Source organism: Neocloeon triangulifer, unplaced genomic scaffold, assembly GCF_031216515.1.
Source record: "Neocloeon triangulifer isolate White Clay Creek 2 clone unplaced genomic scaffold, ASM3121651v1 ptg000002l, whole genome shotgun sequence".
NCBI lineage: Eukaryota > Metazoa > Arthropoda > Insecta > Ephemeroptera > Baetidae > Neocloeon > Neocloeon triangulifer.
Window position 1 is genome coordinate 4634966 of NW_026775545.1, and position 14058 is coordinate 4649023.

General features: G+C 38.0%; 4 protein-coding genes across 6 annotated transcripts; 2 read left to right on the forward strand and 2 right to left on the reverse strand.

The window, feature by feature from the left end:
- The first annotated feature begins 51 nt into the window (after window positions 1–51).
- LOC132205416 (small ribosomal subunit protein uS19) lies at window positions 52–941 on the forward strand. Its single transcript, XM_059634456.1, has 4 exons — window positions 52–176; window positions 371–456; window positions 512–746; window positions 805–941. Exons 1-4 carry the CDS (start codon window positions 168–170, stop codon window positions 916–918), a joined length of 444 nt encoding a protein of 147 aa, XP_059490439.1. The 5' UTR covers window positions 52–167; the 3' UTR covers window positions 919–941.
- LOC132205411 (DNA replication ATP-dependent helicase/nuclease DNA2) lies at window positions 936–6202 on the reverse strand. 3 transcript variants are annotated; one of them, XM_059634450.1, is made up of 18 exons: window positions 6033–6202; window positions 5471–5608; window positions 5073–5407; window positions 4811–4960; window positions 4484–4751; window positions 4278–4432; window positions 4017–4224; window positions 3814–3950; window positions 3541–3748; window positions 3297–3487; window positions 3008–3244; window positions 2802–2948; window positions 2589–2743; window positions 2291–2535; window positions 1855–2235; window positions 1512–1685; window positions 1272–1457; window positions 936–1218 (listed from the first exon to the last, which is right to left on the reverse strand). In XM_059634450.1, exons 1-18 carry the CDS (start codon window positions 6072–6074, stop codon window positions 1024–1026), a joined length of 3552 nt encoding a protein of 1183 aa, XP_059490433.1. In that variant the 5' UTR covers window positions 6075–6202; the 3' UTR covers window positions 936–1023. The 3 variants fall into 3 exon arrangements, with proteins under 3 accessions (XP_059490433.1, XP_059490434.1, XP_059490435.1); XM_059634451.1 differs by lacking the exon at window positions 6033–6202 and adding an exon at window positions 5856–5952; XM_059634452.1 differs by lacking the exon at window positions 6033–6202 and adding an exon at window positions 5754–5876.
- Window positions 6203–6341: 139 nt separating this feature from the next.
- LOC132205394 (2-methoxy-6-polyprenyl-1,4-benzoquinol methylase, mitochondrial) lies at window positions 6342–10336 on the forward strand. The gene is made up of 7 exons (XM_059634428.1): window positions 6342–6483; window positions 6538–6727; window positions 6831–6980; window positions 7044–7279; window positions 7336–7424; window positions 9472–9583; window positions 10178–10336. Exons 2-7 carry the CDS (start codon window positions 6541–6543, stop codon window positions 10277–10279), a joined length of 876 nt encoding a protein of 291 aa, XP_059490411.1. The 5' UTR covers window positions 6342–6483; window positions 6538–6540; the 3' UTR covers window positions 10280–10336.
- On the reverse strand, window positions 10313–13850 carry LOC132205396 (dynein light chain 1, cytoplasmic). The gene is made up of 3 exons (XM_059634430.1): window positions 13668–13850; window positions 11455–11575; window positions 10313–10822 (listed from the first exon to the last, which is right to left on the reverse strand). Exons 2-3 carry the CDS (start codon window positions 11560–11562, stop codon window positions 10661–10663), a joined length of 270 nt encoding a protein of 89 aa, XP_059490413.1. The 5' UTR covers window positions 11563–11575; window positions 13668–13850; the 3' UTR covers window positions 10313–10660.
- Window positions 13851–14058: the final 208 nt, after the last annotated feature.

A 14058-nucleotide genomic window follows, 5' to 3' on the forward strand; every position in this document is an offset into this window, starting at 1 on the left:
GAATGTTTTTTCGCCCACCGGAAAGTTGTCGCTCCGTATCATTTCCATTTACGGCAAATCTTCTTTGGCGGCCATGTTTGCTGAAAATTCCTCCTTGGATTTTTACTTCCGACGGACCCTCCCCTTCCTCCATTGCTATTCCTTGACAGCAACAACTCAACGTGACAATGGCAGACGTACGTAAAATCAAATTTTTATCTCATTTTATCCGATTCATCAAGCGTATTACTGCACAAATTAATTAACAGTTTTGGCTCACATACGTCCTTTTACATTTTTAACGCATTATATCTAAATATAATTGCCAGATTGACCGAAAACTTTGAACCGGCCGATGGACTGATTCCACTGTTTTGATTTTTATTTTCAGGTTGATGATGGTACCAAGAAGAAGAGGGCCTTCAGGAAGTACACCTACAGAGGTGTCGACCTTGACCAGCTCCTGGACATGCCAGCGTAAGTCATTTCACCCCTTACTTGTTATTGTTTAAGAATTTTCCATTGATTACAGTGAGCAGCTTATGGAGTTGATGCACTGCCGTGCCAGAAGAAGGTTCAGCCGAGGTCTGAAGCGCAAGCCCATGGCCCTTGTGAAGAAATTGAGGAAGGCCAAGAAGGAAGCCCCTCCAAATGAGAAGCCAGAGGTTGTCAAAACTCACCTCCGCAACATGATTGTTTTCCCCGAAATGGTCGGAAGTATTGTTGGCGTATACAACGGCAAAACTTTCAACCAGGTTGAGATCAAGGTAAGGAGAACAAATATTAAGTTTGTTACAAGTACTAATATTTCAATTTTTTTTGCAGCCTGAGATGATTGGACACTACCTGGGAGAATTCAGTGTCACCTATAAGCCAGTCAAGCACGGCAGACCAGGTATCGGCGCGACCCACAGTTCTCGTTTTATTCCCCTTAAGTAAAATAAACTTCCTTATTTGGTCAAGCCAATGCATATTTTATTTAATTAATCAAAAATATTAGAAAAAAAGCTTTTATTTTTCTCCTCGTTAGCTTCTACTTCATGATCAAATTGATTCCCAAGTGAATCCACTCTCTGGATCAGATAGACCAATAATGTTGCCCTGAAGAGCTTCTTTGAGTTGTCGTAAAGGCTCAAAGCCCTGCAAAGACTCAAGGTCGCCAACCAGAATCAGCTTGACCCTGGCCCTGGTGATAGCTACTGTCAGTCTTTTGAAGTCAGTCAGAATCCCTCCACGTTGCTAAAATGCATTCTCATATTTGACAAATAGTTTCAAGCATATTTTTAACTTACTTTGTTGCTTTCATTCTCTTCAATGAATGACTTGGTGAATGAGACAAGGCAAACCAACTTGTCTTTTCCTTGGAACTGATCGATAGTGGAAATATCAAGACCTTCATGACGTAATGAGGCAGAGATAAGCGCAACTTGTCTTCGGAATGGTGTCATGACACCAATGTCCTGACAGATGACTCCTCCCTGTTTAAAAATTAGGAAATGAAACACCTAAATCTTCAATTAAATCTACTGTACCTTAATGAGGGTTTCCACTAGCACTGCAATCAATGCAGCTTCTTTCTCATTAAAAACGTCTTCAGTTTTGGGTTCGTCATCATTCGCTGCCTTAGTTTTGCCAGTATCCACAAAGACTGCTCCATTCTCATGAGTAAGGATATTTCTAAGCCACGAAGGGCAAGTACTTAGCACCTGAGGAAACAAAGTTGTGACAATTTAAATTACCCATGAACATTTTTTGAAGTTGCAATTTTAAAATTCAGAAGTGAGCATTATTTTTAGCTTATAGATAAATCATGATAATTTTTTTAACTTCAAAATTGATATTAAAATATAAAATAATCTGTGTTCATTTTCTTACGGTTTCTTTTGGAAGTAAGAACTTTGATTGAGCAACTTGGTCATTTCCACACTTAAGAGCACCTTTGTAGGTTATCTTGTTGGCTAAATCGCAGATAGATGCGTTCATGCGATATTGCAAGCCTAGGACTGCTGTGCTTTGGGGTCTCTGCAGTCTCTCAAAAAGGGTTTCCTCCATTCCAAGCTCCTTTGCATCTTTATTAGTGACCACGGGCTGCAGTTGGTCAGGGTCGCCTACAAGGACAAATCTTTTGGCACAGAGAAGAGCTGAAATTGCAGACGGCTGAGGCACTTGCGTGGCTTCATCAACGATGCAGTAATCAAAATGCTTCCTCCTCAGAAGAGGATTGTTTGCACTTGTACATGTGACACCAATGACGTTCTATGTTAAAAAACGGAAGAGATAAATATAATAGAAAATAAAAATTTAGAATCACCTTTTCTTGAACCAGTTGATCAAATTCAACAATCGACGAAGCTTTTTCCGACAAAGCAGCTTCCGTGTAATCCTTCAGGCTGTTTGCAAATTTACTAGACGCACCCAATCTGAGGATGTTGAGGTTGAAAGGCAGTAGGCGACATAGCACATTGTCGACAGCAGAGTTGGTATGGCTGGTTACTAGAATTGAAAAGCCAAGGGCTGCAAGAATTCTGACCAACGTCACAATCGTTGAAGTTTTCCCTGCAGTTAATAATGCTCAAATAAAATCTATCAAAGATTAAATTTTTTGTTACCGCTTCCAGGGAGACCCTGCACCAAAACATAATCTTGAGCCTCTAGCACTCTCTGGACACACATTTTCTGATCCATGTTCAGACTCTCCAGCACTTCAGGCATGATTTTGTGCACATAATTCCAAGAATCAGATTTGACAAATTTTGGATCAATCCTGAAGATTTATTTTGTAAAGTTTTCAATAAAAAATTCAAATAGGATTGCATTCAAACCTATCGATGATTCTTCGTCGAAGGTTGAAAGCTTCATCAGTGTTTGCTAACAAACTGGCCAGTGCTACTAACTTCGTTGTCAACATTCTGTTCGACTTGTAAATATCCAGGGTATAGTACTTGTTCCCGTACTTTTTAGAGAAATCTCTGTTAAATTTTTTTTGTTACTTATTTATCTTAGTTTTAGATGGACAATTTTTACGCACTTGTCGACAGATATTTCAACTTTGTCAGCAGAAATACTCTTCACAGTAGCAAGGCTCAGTACAATTCTCTTTTGATTGCCAAAGACGACAAAGTCGCTCACATTGATTCCCGCAGCATCCAATCTGTCGGAGCACTTTGAGTCCTCTGCTCTTGACAAAATAGTGGTAAACTGAAGACCATTTTTCACACAGGATTCAATTTTTAATGAACTCAAACAACCACGCTTATCAGCCTCCCTAGGAATTGATCCAATTAAAAATCATTCATGCGCATTTATAGGTTTCAAACCTTTCATGTGGTGCTTTGGTCCACAAAATTTCCAAGTTCACGTTGCAGCCCTGTTCCTCCAGTTGAGTTAGACAAGCCCAATGAATAAAGTAGTTAATGTGATTTTCAGTCAAATTTCCTTCTCGCTCTTTCAGCCTGTCCTTTTGCACTGGATTGTCGTACTCCTCTTTGCTGGAGTAAGCAGTACACACCTGAAATAAATTTTATTTCATTTTCATTATCTAGGGAAAACTTAAAGACTTGCGTCCAAGTATGGACATCTAATGCATTCTCTAGGTCTTTTTATGGGCGCTGGCAGCATTGGCGGTTTCATAGTCTTCTTTTTTGGGTTGTTTTCATCCTCTATTATTATTTCTGGCCTGCCATTGATTGCCTTTGCTAACTCGTTACGAAGAATGATCGCATCCCTCATCTCACCCTTGTTTGCTCGGACTTCTTTCACAGCACAGTTCCTTAAAACAGGTCAATTTTATTTTCATTAATTTTTAATTCAAAAATAAATAAAATACTGATATACTTCAAATATATGAGAAGTCCATATTGAACAGGCTTCTGCTCTGCCTCAGCCATCATTGCGGAGTAAAGCATTAACTGCCCTCGGTGGCTTACTTGGTCAGTGTCCATTCTGCCAGTCTTCAACTCCAACGGAATTTCCTAAGTAGTTCAGTTTAAAAATTAGTAAATAATTTTCTATTTTTGAAATGCATGTAAATTTTTTACATTTATCTCTTTCATATTGCTGTAGTGCTTCACCCTTCCAGTAACATCAAGTTTCCCTTTTAGACCAAACTGAGGCATCCAGAGGGTGTCCTCGATGTCTACCACTTCATCAATTTTCCCAGGCCAAACATCGCTTCCTCTCTTAGAAGCCTCTGTCAAGAGATCGTCACTCAAATAATCACCAGGAGAAGCGTGTTGTTCAAGAAACCTTTGAGGATAAGTTTGAATTCTGAATATATAAGTTATACTCTATATTTTTACTTGGCAATGCTCGAGAAGTATGGTTGTGCAGCTTCTTTGAGCTTGGCCAGGTCGTTTTCCATGGTGTACATGTCAAAAATTATCCTCGGATTCTTCAAAAGCGACTCAAACACTTTTTCCACAGAATATTGGGTGAGCAATTTTTCCTCGAGACACTACGATTTTTATTTTAATATTAAATACAAGAATAATTTAAAGCAAAAAACCTGCTGGGTGACTTCATGCATCAGTTTGCCAAGTGCTAAGTAACCACCTCGATCTTCCTTGCCCAAGCCCTTGAAAAGCTCAGAGAGAACAGCAGCCCGTCGGCAGCGAAGTGCAGACATAACTGTTGTGCAACTGAGCAGCACGTCAGGCTCTTCAACCAGGAGGCAAATGTCATCAGGATCATCATAGACCATCCACTCTCCAGCCAAAGACTTAATAGCTCTGACGTTGATTGTACATCCTTCCTTTATATTACTCTCCCAAGACCTATAAAATGATTTTTTTTTTTAAATATTTTTATGCCTTTGCGGAATAGAGAAAATTACCATGATCCACTCATGGTGCAATTGGCCACTAGGTCCTTGTTTCCAAATGATTGCAATTCTACTATTTTACTACCGTTTGCTTGCATTTCAAGACTCTTCACTTTGCACCTCTGGATAATTGAAAGGTCAAACTCCTGTGACTCGAGCTTGCTGTAACATTAGAAATTTATTTATTAAAGTCACTTTCAGAATTAAAAGAAAACAAATATTATACATTTTTTTTATTGCATTAATTAAGTTAATAATATTATATGCTACATACATTTCTCGGAAGCTGGTTTCAACTTCGTCTTCACTGCAGAAGTCAAATGTCACGTCCATCAAAGAAGCCGCTTCCAGAGCCTCAAGTTCTTTCAATTCTTTGGATCGCAATTCACTACACCCTGTGTCTCCACAATCTTTTACTCCATCGATGATGCATTCAATATTTTCCTCAGTTCTCATCTTTTTCTTCAATGGAGATTTTAATTGAAGCTCTTCTTGAGGTATTACTGGTTTTTCCTTCAAAGCTTCCTGCTTGATATCCATAGTTTCTGATACTTTTGTTTCTTTTGTGGATTGTGTCACTGAATCGTTTTCTTTGAACTCTTCAATTATCTGAAAAATATTATTTAAAAGTTTTACAAAATTTACCGAAAAATAAAGAAATAATTTCTAAACCTTCACATCATCATCTTCCTCAAGACAAACACTGCCATTGTTAATGCCAATTGGGACTTTTTTCAAACTTGGAGAAGTGACGGAAAAGTAGCTTGTCAAAGTCTGCTGCTTGCTCTTTGAGGATTCTGGCAATGGGACCTGTAAAATTGTATAATAAGAAGCAGATATTAAATTATATTTAAATAAGTTATTGGCAGAGAATAATATTATTGTACATGACGATTCATAAAAGACCCCCAAGAATTCTGGTAAATAAGTGACAATAAGTGAATAAACGTTTTACCGTTAGATATATAGGATGAGATAAAATCAAATTATTGTTCTTATATTTTCCGCTTATGCTGATATGCCCAACAATTAAGATTGTAAGATAAGATAAACTCACATTCTAAGTGGACACTGCGATGTATGTATGTATATATGAGGGTTATCAAACTATTCGAATTCAAAGTATTCCAACAATTAACCCAAATATCCAAGGTGTTTTATGCATGCATGCAGAGGATAGATTTGAACAGACGATTTTGGAATTTTTTGAATCAATATTATTTCCATCTCTTACCTTCTTTTTCGCCTTATTTTTGCTGAGACTGAGCTTCGACATCGTGAGTGTAGGGCAGCTTATATGCTTTTACGACGATTAACCAGATAAAAATGTCAAAAATGTTTAAAAAGATTTTGCGTCTCCTCGACAGAAATTTACCGGGACTGGCGCGAAGAGAACAGTACCCATGTGACATTAGCAGCTGGGGGGCTGGGGGGTTTTCGTCTGGGTAGTAGCGATAGGAGCTAAACATAAAAATAAAAATTAGCAATTCTATTGGCTAAAATTAAAGATAGTATTGAGACTTTAGCACTCCTCTCATTGAACCTACTCCAACCATATGATAATAAAAGAAAACAAAAACAAGTAAAACAACTCACAAAGAAATTTAAGTTAAACGTTTATATAGCTGATTTAGGGGTAGTAAAACAGCAAATTGTAAGGTTATGCACTTTATTCAATACAGAGGGTAAAAATGAGATACTTTTCATCCATTAAACTGATTTCTTTTAATCTTTATTAGATCATGTCAACTTTAATTGGGAAATCAATCTTTCTGAGGACTTTAAAATGCGCCAGGAGAACTTCATGCCATTTCCGCAAAGTTCATCAAACAAGAGCTGCCAATTTAGAGCAAAAAAATACCGAAAAGTCTTCAGGAGAGACGCACTTTGGTTTCCAAACAGTCAAAGAGAGTGAAAAGGCTGAAAAAGGTTAGTTTCGTAAAATTTGAACATTTATGTAATAATTTTTGAATTTATTGAATTCAAATTAATTTGTAACACTTGTTTCATGTGTATATTTCCTTTTTTCAAGTGTATGAAGTCTTTGAGGATGTTGCGTCGTCTTATGATAAAATGAACGACGCCATGAGTTTTGGCATTCACAGACTATGGAAAGACATTTTTGTAGATCGCCTTGCACCGACCAAACCATGCAAAATTCTAGACGTGGCCGGAGGAACTGGTAATTTTTAAACCAAAAAAATTTAAATGACCATTACGACGACTTCCTTCCATATTTACACAGGTGACATTGCCTTCCGTATTGCGAAATTCTTAGGCAGCAGTGACGGAAGTGGAATCACCGTCTGTGACATAAACCAGGCCATGCTGGACGTCGGACGCAATAGAGCAAGTGGCTTGGGCTACACAGGGATGGAGTGGTTGCAGGGTGACGCAGAAAACTTGTCTTCTATTGCTGACAACTCTTTTGATGCTTACACCATTGCTTTTGGAATCAGGAACGTCACCCACATTGAAAATGTATTAAAATTAATTTATTCAAGTACAAATTTTAACAATATGGATTTATTCTATAGGCTCTTAGTGAAGCTTACAGAGTTCTGAAACCTGGTGGTCGATTCATGTGCTTGGAGTTCAGCCTTGTCCAGAATGAAAATCTTCGATGGTGAGTTCAAGTGATTTTTAATTTTTATTGCTTTTTTTTATAAATATACCTATTAATTAGTGGTCATAGATAGTTTAAATTGAGGTGAAGTTTTTCAGAAATTACTTCAGGTTATTTGAGAGTAAACTCTTTAATGAGTAGAGGATGAAAAATATAAATTACAGTGTCCTAAAAATTATTTCTTTTGCTCTCGCTTATTTTAAGTTTGATTTAAACATGCGGAACAACTAGAAATCTGAACATTGAGATAATATTAATATATAATAAAGCAATGTATTTGTATAAAAAAAAGTGAGATACCTATGTACAAAATCTTCATTATCATTTTATTCACCGTCTGGGAGTCTCAAAGCATTTTTACTCAAAGAAAACCTGCCAATTGGGAGAAGAGGAAAAAGAGGAGCAAACTGGCGGACATGGGTGAAGTTGGGCTTTTCAAAGAATAACGAGGGTGTCAGGTATTAGGCGTAGGTGTTTTCCAGGCCATATTGGATGTTGCCATGGGAATGGCTGCAGTCATGGTAACAGGCTGCTGCTTCATTCTGTCTCTTGCTCTCTCTCCCGCCGCTCCTCATTCCGATCCGCACTCAATTAGGAAAATCCAGGGAAAATCTAGAAATTTGATTCCAATTGTGCGATTCATGTGCAAGAGATGATGAAATATCAACCGCACGCTAACGTCAACAGCAACCTTCGCCTACGAATATTGCAAAAAAAAGGAAAAATGAACTCAATTAATAAATAAAAATAATCTTTTTTTGCATAAACACATTTTAAATAAATATTGCACGTTTTTTTTTTTTAAATATCCTTGCTTTTTCGCACGAAAAAACTGGTCCTCCACTCACAACAAGCAGTAGCTTAAAACCACTCATTTTAATTTTTATTCTGCTTCAAACTATAATTTTTAGTACCTTTGAAGGGTACTCCAGTTTCCACTGCCGCCGAGGCTTGTCTCAACATTGCATGCAATGTTTCTAGGTCCCCACTCTTTTCATGGCCCTGGCGCTAGTAAATATATTCCCAGCAAGAAATTTGAGAACGATCGAGGCTTTTGTGTTACAAATTAATTCGCCAAGTGGACTTATGGGAGAACACAATCATATAACAGGAAAAGCGGCTTAAACCGAAGTTGCTGCTCATAATTGATACGATTAAGTCTGCAGCTTCCATTTTATAATTATTGAAGAGCAAATTGGCTATCATAATGATGTCAATAGCAATGTTGAGAAGAATTTTTAGCGCAATTAATTTACGACTCGCGATAGAATTTTTTTAAAAAGATTATGCGTTACAAAAAGAATGAGAACATTTTTAAGTTGAGATTTGAAGCGTGGCGAGAGAGAAAAAAATGCTCATTCAACAGGTCCTGGCGATTCTTATAACTGGCCTCTCGCGCGTTTGAATGGACAAATTCGAGGGCGAGTAAATCGATATCCCTGTGCCTGAAGCAAACCCACGCTCTTGTTTGGCACTAATTCCTGTTGTTTTAAGTCTCTATTTTCTGTGTCTGCAAGAATTACATGGTGTGCTGCACAAATTCGGTTCTTTTCTTAATTGCACTTTGTTTAAAAAACGCACCCAGACTGTAAATAATAGTTGGATAGAGGGAAAATGTATCAGGAATAATTTATTTGAAACAGCAGCAAACGTAGATAGCGCGCATAGTCTTATCTATTTAAATTATAGGCTTTCTGCTCCACACGCGAGTCGTGCCGGTTGCATAAGTCACACTTTCACAGGGGTGCACATACTGCAAGAGACGCTAGATGAAAATCCAATGTTTCCTTAAACCCGCAAGCAAGGTTGCCAAAAGTGGTTTATGTTCTATTTTTGAAATGTTCATTTTGCAGGAAATAAAGTAGTGAGAATTTGCGGCAGGAAAATTATTTTGTTCTTTGGCGGCTGTGTTGCGGTGCGCCCGAAATAGTCCTTCGATCTTCGATCCTTTTACAAAATCAGCCCCGAGCCAGATCGAGGGTGGAAGTGTAGAGCTATTTTGGATTTTCTGCCATTTGGTCTGGAATTTTTGTTTCATTTTTTGCAGGCTGTACGACCAGTATTCATTTCAAGCAATCCCCGTCATGGGCCAACTGATCGCTGGCCAGTGGAAGGCTTACCAGTACCTAGTCGAGAGTATACGGCAGTTCCCAAATCAGGTATGGCATTCCACCCAACACTCACTTTCTCCCGTCTCCCCTCTTGACACCGCTCTGATCAATAATCGTTTATATTTGGACGCTGGCAAACTCATTCATTTGCCCTGCTCTAGAGGTGCACCCCACACCCCCACATAAATAGCCGTTAAGCCGATTACTCCACGTATGATGCTTCAATTATTTTTTTGCAACCCTCAGCCAAATTCATCAAATGTTATGCTTCTTTCTTCTTACTAAAAAATTGAATATTCTTCAATAAATTAAATTATTAATAATTTAGTTTTATTTGCAATATTCAGAATTCTTTTTTTTTTTTAAATCAATTATTGTTTTGTTTCCACATAAAAAAAAATCGTTTTTTTAAATTTTCGAACTGGGTTGCTAATATAAGCTCAGCAATATTTTGCTGCCTTTGTGAAATTCCCTTTCGAATGGTTGGGTCTGCTGTGTGCCGACCTTTATTTTCCCAAATTTATATATTCATTCGTGTGTGAATTGTCCAAGAGCATATTGACTAGTGATGCCCCATTGCCCTTGCAAACCAGTGTCTCTTTGTTTTGTTTCTCATCCGCATCACTTGCTTTCTCATTGCAGGAGGAATTCGCCAGCATGATTGAACGAGCTGGATTCAAATTTGTTCGCTATGAAAATCTAACTTTCGGCGTTGTAGCCGTCCACTCAGGACACAAGTTGTGAATACATATTTCAATAAATGAAACTCGCTGTGAGTAAGGGAAGCAGTTAGGGTTTTATTAACTTAAGTCATTTCGCAGTTACTCAAGCTGAACGGAACGTAACTCCGAGGTATAAAAAGTAAACAACAGAAGTTGTGAGATTTCAACTCAAGATAAGGGGAAAGGACGTTAGGTGTGGGTCTGCTTGGTAAATGCTACCAATCAAGATGCAAAAATTATCACATTCAACCACTGTACACCGACAACCAGTGGCTCTTTGGCGGCCTCTGGCCAGAAAACACAAAAGCTGTCGTGTGGGGTGGACTCCAGTTGTTTCTTTTTAATTTAAACTCTTAGCTTAACATTTATTTTGTGTAGTAGCTTAAACATCAAGTTGATGGAATTAACCGCTCTTGAAGAGCAGGATGGCCACCTGGCCCAGGTAGAAGTAGATGAAGTGTCTCGTCTCGTGAGTCACGTAGCTGCCAAAGTTGCGGCCGACTATGCAGTGCCAGGTCGGGTTGAACTTCTTGTCAAACTCCTTTTTGATGTAGGCAGCAATGTCCTAAAAACAGAAAACAAGATTTATGTAAATTTAAAAAAATTCTACTAAAAAATTGTTATAATTCATTAAATTATATAATATTGCACACTACTACAGGTTTTGATCTATGTATCAACCCATGTGTTGTTGGGTTACATCAGAGCCGTCAAAACTTGACACTTGATAGAGTTTCAATCAAGGGCTTCTTTATTGTTTGAAAGTGCGTGCAAATAAGTTTGCACACAACCAGAGGATAAAATTGACTCAGTGTAAAATTATCCAATAATAATAATAAACGCGCTTGGGTATTGTCCTTGTTGATTCCTTCCAATGAATATGCAAATTGCCGATTGGGTGTGTAAATAAAGAAGATTCTCATTGTCGATTGCGCAATTACCGCCAACACACAGCGCTTGGATATATTTACACAAAGAATGATAAAAAAAAATATCAACCGGAATGGAATAGTATAGAATTTAAATTTGAAAATTAAGTTCATAAAATTTCAGACCTTTAAAATGAATTAAAAAAAAAATAGACTAGACAGGATTTTAAAATTTTTCGATGAAAAAATTAAAGTTTGAAATTAAATCGAGTTTGAATTTCATTATTTCTTTAATTGAAATTAATGACAAATGCTACACTTTTCGCACCTTCTCAATGTTGAACTTCTCGAGGGCCTGAGTGGCGCAGTCGACAGCGTCCTGCTGCATCTCCTCGGCCATGTCAGCGTTCTTGATGACTGCCTTGCGGTCGGACATCCTGGCGTTGGCTCTGTAACAGGTGAGCACGTAGGGGTTGTTAAGCCATCGGATGCTTTTCTCAGCCATCGTGGCCGCCGCGTGCCGACTGAGATGTGAAAGCAGGGGCTGCAGGGTGCAAGTGGTGCGACGGCGCGCCCCGGTCGCTCCCACGCGCCCCGCGTGGGCTCACCCTTCGCCCTTCAATTTAGAACGAGCACCTGGCAGCAACCCTCGCCTGCTTTCCCTCTCGACGGCGCCGCCGCCACTACAAAATACTTTGAACTCGAGCAGCGCGCGTGATTTCTCGCAAAATTTGCATCGTGGGGTGAGAGCGGCGCTTGTCGCTGCCGCACCGGAAACTTTGATTAAACCTCTTTCGCTCGCTCTTTTGGCAACGGCGGCGGCGAAACGTCGTCCAAAATAACGGTGGAAAAGCACCAGAGAAAATGTGAAAAGGAAGTTACGGGCTCGAAAAATGCTATGATTAGAAATTAATGATGAAATGTTTCATGAAAAAATCCTACGCCTTGCTCTGAAAACATGAAAACTAAATAATCGTGTAATTTAAGTAAACATAATTATTTAATATAATAAATTTAGTTATAATATAACAAAATATACCATGTTTTATCAATTGTTAAGTTTTTATTTTTTCAAATATTTAAAATTCCTTAATTTTCATCAGATTTATTTTTCTTTGAATTGATTAAAAAATTCTAGCAACTTTTCTTATCACCAATCAAAAAGTCCATTTAAGAAATTTTCCTGGCGTGAAAGGAAAGATTGTAGTGCACGAAACGTGTGAAAACAGCGGAGCTAATCTGTGACACAATCGCATTAAAACGGCTCAACTTTTTATTTGTTTTATCACATTATTATTTTTCTTCGGGCGGCGCGAGAACAAGAAAGAAGCCCCACATTACACAAACTGCGGTGATTTGACAATAATCTAGGTTAAACTGCGAAAAATATTTATCGTCTGTACTGCCGATTTCGCTCGCCTTGACTGACAAATTAATGTTGCTGCAAAGCTCTCGTGACTGAGGCGTGCCAAAAATCGAAAGCGCCCAACCACGGCGACGGCAAAAGAAATTAAGAAAAATTGCTTTGATTGATATCAAAAAAATATACGGAATATTTTGGTAAATCAGTTAAATGCTCTAAATAAATCTGCATGTTTAATTTCTTTCTTTATAATTGGTGAATTTAAATTTAACAATATTGTGCCCCTGCAAAGAATCAAAGTGCTGAATAATTTAATTATTTTTGGAGTTGATGCGTGACTCACTACCTAGTCCCCTACAAAAGCATTTTAAAATAATTCTTCTGAATCCTTTTATGTACAATCAAGCACAAATTTCAAATTTGAAAGATAAGAGATAAAAAATATTGATATTATTTCAACATTTGTGTTATTACCATCTGATTATTATTATTTTAAATTAACAAAATAAATGTTTTTTTTTTTTTTTAATTTGGAGTGTTTTTAATTTTAAATCGCTCGAAAATTAGTTGATCACCTTTAAAATGTAACTTCAAAAAATGTAAAATACAAAAATATACCCGTCCTTTGCTTTCTTTAACTAAATAATTTGCAGTGTAAATTTGAAACTCATTGTTATGTATTATGTGTAAAAAAAAGTTGATTCAACCTTCTTTTTAATTTGGAAAAAATTTGGTGATTATCTAGAACAATAATATGTGTGATAAAATTTATTGCAATTACATTCCCCGATTTCATGAGGTTAAATTCTAATGTAAACGCTAGGGTGTGATTCTATCGTGTTTGCATGTTTCAATCGTATTGCAAACTTTGCAACTATTTCGTACCGCGAGAGCTAAATCCACCCTCTTCTACTGCAGTGCTCTGCAGACAGTCAAGGTCGCCCACAAGCTCGAGTTCACCGTGTTTGGGCAAGAACGCTTTTACTATAGGGCCTGAATTAACGTCATTCAGAGAAATACGCGTCTAAACCTAAGAATTCTGAACGAAACTAAAAATTTCCGGCTCCGCATCTGCGAACCTAGGGAAAATCGCGGCGGATCCAAAATGTGTCCGACACCCACTCGCGCTTCTTCTGGCGTTCGGTCGGCGAGATTGAAATTCGAATTCTCATGCTTACCGTTTTGCACTGGAACTAGACGAGGACTAATAAAGACTCAGGGTCTTTCTGTGTCTGCAGCTAATTGCAAATCGTTTAATTCGAAAGAGATCTTCTTGCCGGAGAAGTCAGGCAATCGTCGGAGACAGCGGCACGAGCACGAAGAATCGGCCTTTTTTCTGACAGAAAAGGCTTCCTTTAATGTCACACTGGAAAGCTGCTCGCTGATTGGCTGCTTTCTAGAGACTTATTTCACGGCACGAAACAACCCACTTTGCCTTGCGCTGACCCCTCCTCGGATTGGCGCCAAATGGCAATTTACCAAATAATTACGTCCATATCAAAACCCCGGCCATGCTGACTCCTTTCATCTTTGTGTAAATTTATTAATAAAATTTTAGATTAAAAATTC

Bases quoted from the DNA above. Each gene is read 5' to 3' on its own strand.
- LOC132205416 (XM_059634456.1), top strand. The intron at 457-511 runs GTAAGTCATTTC...CATTGATTACAG, and splicing joins CAGCTCCTGGACATGCCAGC to TGAGCAGCTTATGGAGTTGA. The intron at 747-804 runs GTAAGGAGAACA...TTTTTTTTGCAG, and splicing joins TCAACCAGGTTGAGATCAAG to CCTGAGATGATTGGACACTA.
- LOC132205396 (XM_059634430.1), bottom strand. From the start codon at position 11,562: ATGTCCGACCGCAAGGCAGTCATCAAGAACGCTGACATGGCCGAGGAG. The intron at 10,823-11,454 runs GTGCGAAAAGTG...TTCTGTTTTTAG, and splicing joins AGAAGTTCAACATTGAGAAG to GACATTGCTGCCTACATCAA.
- LOC132205394 (XM_059634428.1), top strand. From the start codon at position 6,541: ATGTCAACTTTAATTGGGAAATCAATCTTTCTGAGGACTTTAAAATGC. The intron at 6,981-7,043 runs GTAATTTTTAAA...ATATTTACACAG, and splicing joins AGACGTGGCCGGAGGAACTG to GTGACATTGCCTTCCGTATT. The intron at 7,280-7,335 runs GTATTAAAATTA...TTTATTCTATAG, and splicing joins ACGTCACCCACATTGAAAAT to GCTCTTAGTGAAGCTTACAG.
- LOC132205411 (XM_059634450.1), bottom strand. From the start codon at position 6,074: ATGTCGAAGCTCAGTCTCAGCAAAAATAAGGCGAAAAAGAAG. The intron at 4,752-4,810 runs GTAATTTTCTCT...ATCATTTTATAG, and splicing joins TGCACCATGAGTGGATCATG to GTCTTGGGAGAGTAATATAA. The intron at 3,245-3,296 runs GTTTGAAACCTA...ATCAATTCCTAG, and splicing joins ACCAAAGCACCACATGAAAG to GGAGGCTGATAAGCGTGGTT.